This window comes from Sinocyclocheilus grahami, unplaced genomic scaffold (assembly GCF_001515645.1).
Source record: "Sinocyclocheilus grahami isolate Dianchi unplaced genomic scaffold, SAMN03320097.WGS_v1.1 scaffold1884.1, whole genome shotgun sequence".
In the NCBI taxonomy this organism is placed as follows: domain Eukaryota; kingdom Metazoa; phylum Chordata; class Actinopteri; order Cypriniformes; family Cyprinidae; genus Sinocyclocheilus; species Sinocyclocheilus grahami.
In genome coordinates, this window is record NW_015507063.1 from 58,289 (window position 1) to 60,074 (window position 1,786).

At 38.1% G+C, this 1,786-nt stretch overlaps 1 protein-coding gene across 1 annotated transcript in view; it reads right to left on the bottom strand.

Moving 5' to 3' along the window:
• The window catches only part of LOC107573171 (interferon-induced protein 44-like), a 7,704-nt gene that overhangs the window by 1,623 nt on the left and 4,295 nt on the right, over positions 1–1,786 (bottom strand). Inside the window, exons 2-3 of the mRNA XM_016259617.1 lie at positions 1,138–1,171; positions 256–460 (exon numbers count right to left, since the gene is read on the bottom strand). Of these exons, the coding sequence (XP_016115103.1) occupies positions 256–460; positions 1,138–1,171 (239 nt within the window). The remainder of the gene's footprint in view (positions 1–255; positions 461–1,137; positions 1,172–1,786) is intronic.

Consider the following 1,786-nt stretch of genomic DNA (forward strand, 5'->3'; position numbering starts at 1 on the left):
TGACCATTAATGGCATTGATGATGTCCTCCAGAGGGCATCCTTGCTCAAATCCTTTTTCCAGACCCATGACATCATTGATGACTACAGTCAAACTGGAATTGCCTGTTTCAATTTCATATGGTGTATACTACATGAACAAACACAAATTACATGACATAATTAAAACAAACACATTCACACACTCGTGCAATCTATTGTATTTGGACCTTCTGTGAGGCGCATGAGGTGGATATATAATGTGAAAACAAACTTACGTCAACTGTAAAACTCGTACTACCAATTGTATTACTCAGTGCATCGCTGGTTATCCGTCCTTTGAAGGCATTATTAATAGAGTTTATGAAACTTGATTTCCCTGAACCATTTGGGCCGACAGTTAAGATCCTTAAGTATTTCAGATCATTTTTGCATGGTTTGATCTCTTTTATGGTTTGTATTAAGGAGTCCTTCTTTTGCTTCCTGTACAAAAAGAACAATATGCAAGGAATAGTTCACCCAAAAATGAAAATTATCCCATAATTTACTCCCTCAAGCCATCCTTGGTGTATAAGCCTTTCTTCTTTCAGACGAACACAATGGCAGGTATATTAAATAATATCCTGGCTCTTCCCAGCTTTGTAATGGCAGTGAATGGTGCCTGAGTTTTTGAAGCTCCAAAAAGTGCATCCATCCATCCTAAAAAAAATCTATACGACTCCAGTGGGTTAATAAATGCCTTCTGAAGCAAAGTGATTGTGTTTGTCTAAAAGAAGAAAGGCTAGTAAACCTAGGATGACTTGAGGGTGAGTAAATCATGGGATAATTTCCATTTTTGGATGAACTATTCCTTTAAAAAGGGAAAATGTAAAACATATTTTTAGAACTCAGTAGTCCATTCTACATTTTAACTAAATTTTCAGATACCAAAACACATTAATAAGCAGAGTTAAAAAAAAATGGAACTCAAAAGACACGGTCGGTAAAGCACAAATCCAACGATTCAGGAGATATCAGTATGAGGCAGTATAGTTAAGAAGTGATTATAAATAGTTTCACTCTTTTTCATGTTATTGTGTTATGAAACCATAATCTTAAAAATGTATGCTGATCGAGTTAGTCAGCTAACTGCTGACTTCCAGGAAACACATGGAACAAACCCCCAACTAGTGTTTCTCCATGGAGTTTCAAATTCTTCTGTGGGAGAAAAATGCCTAATTTTAGTAATAAATTAGTTTAACTTTCTAGGTTGACAAAGATATATTAAAGGGGTCTTATGATGCTATTTTAAAGATCATTATTTTGTGTATTTGGTGTAACAGAATATGTTGACATGCTTTAATGTTCAAAACACACATTATTTTTCAAATACTGTACATTATTGTAGGTCCTCTATGCCCCGCCTCTCTTAAACACTTCGGTTTCAACAAAGCCCCCTCCTTTGACAAGCGCAGTCTGCTCTGATTGGCCAGCTGACCCAGTGCATTGTGATTGGCCGAACACCACAAGCACGCGTCGGAAATGTAACGCCCCTTACCATAATCATGAGCGTCAGCTTTCAAAGTAAATATCAAGACAGTTAATAATGTTGTTAGTTTTACCATCCGTTCAAGCCCGTAAGGGCAACAGAGTCGCGTGACAGACACAGTGATGATGCAGTACACAAGCCGCGGTAAAGACAGCTGACGTGCTATGATTTTTGACAGACGGTTCACTCTCCTGTGATGTGTCCCTGTTCCCCTCACACACACACACGACGCGTTACTCTGCGCTGCGCAAAACTCCGCATTTGAACAGTCAATAGCAAAT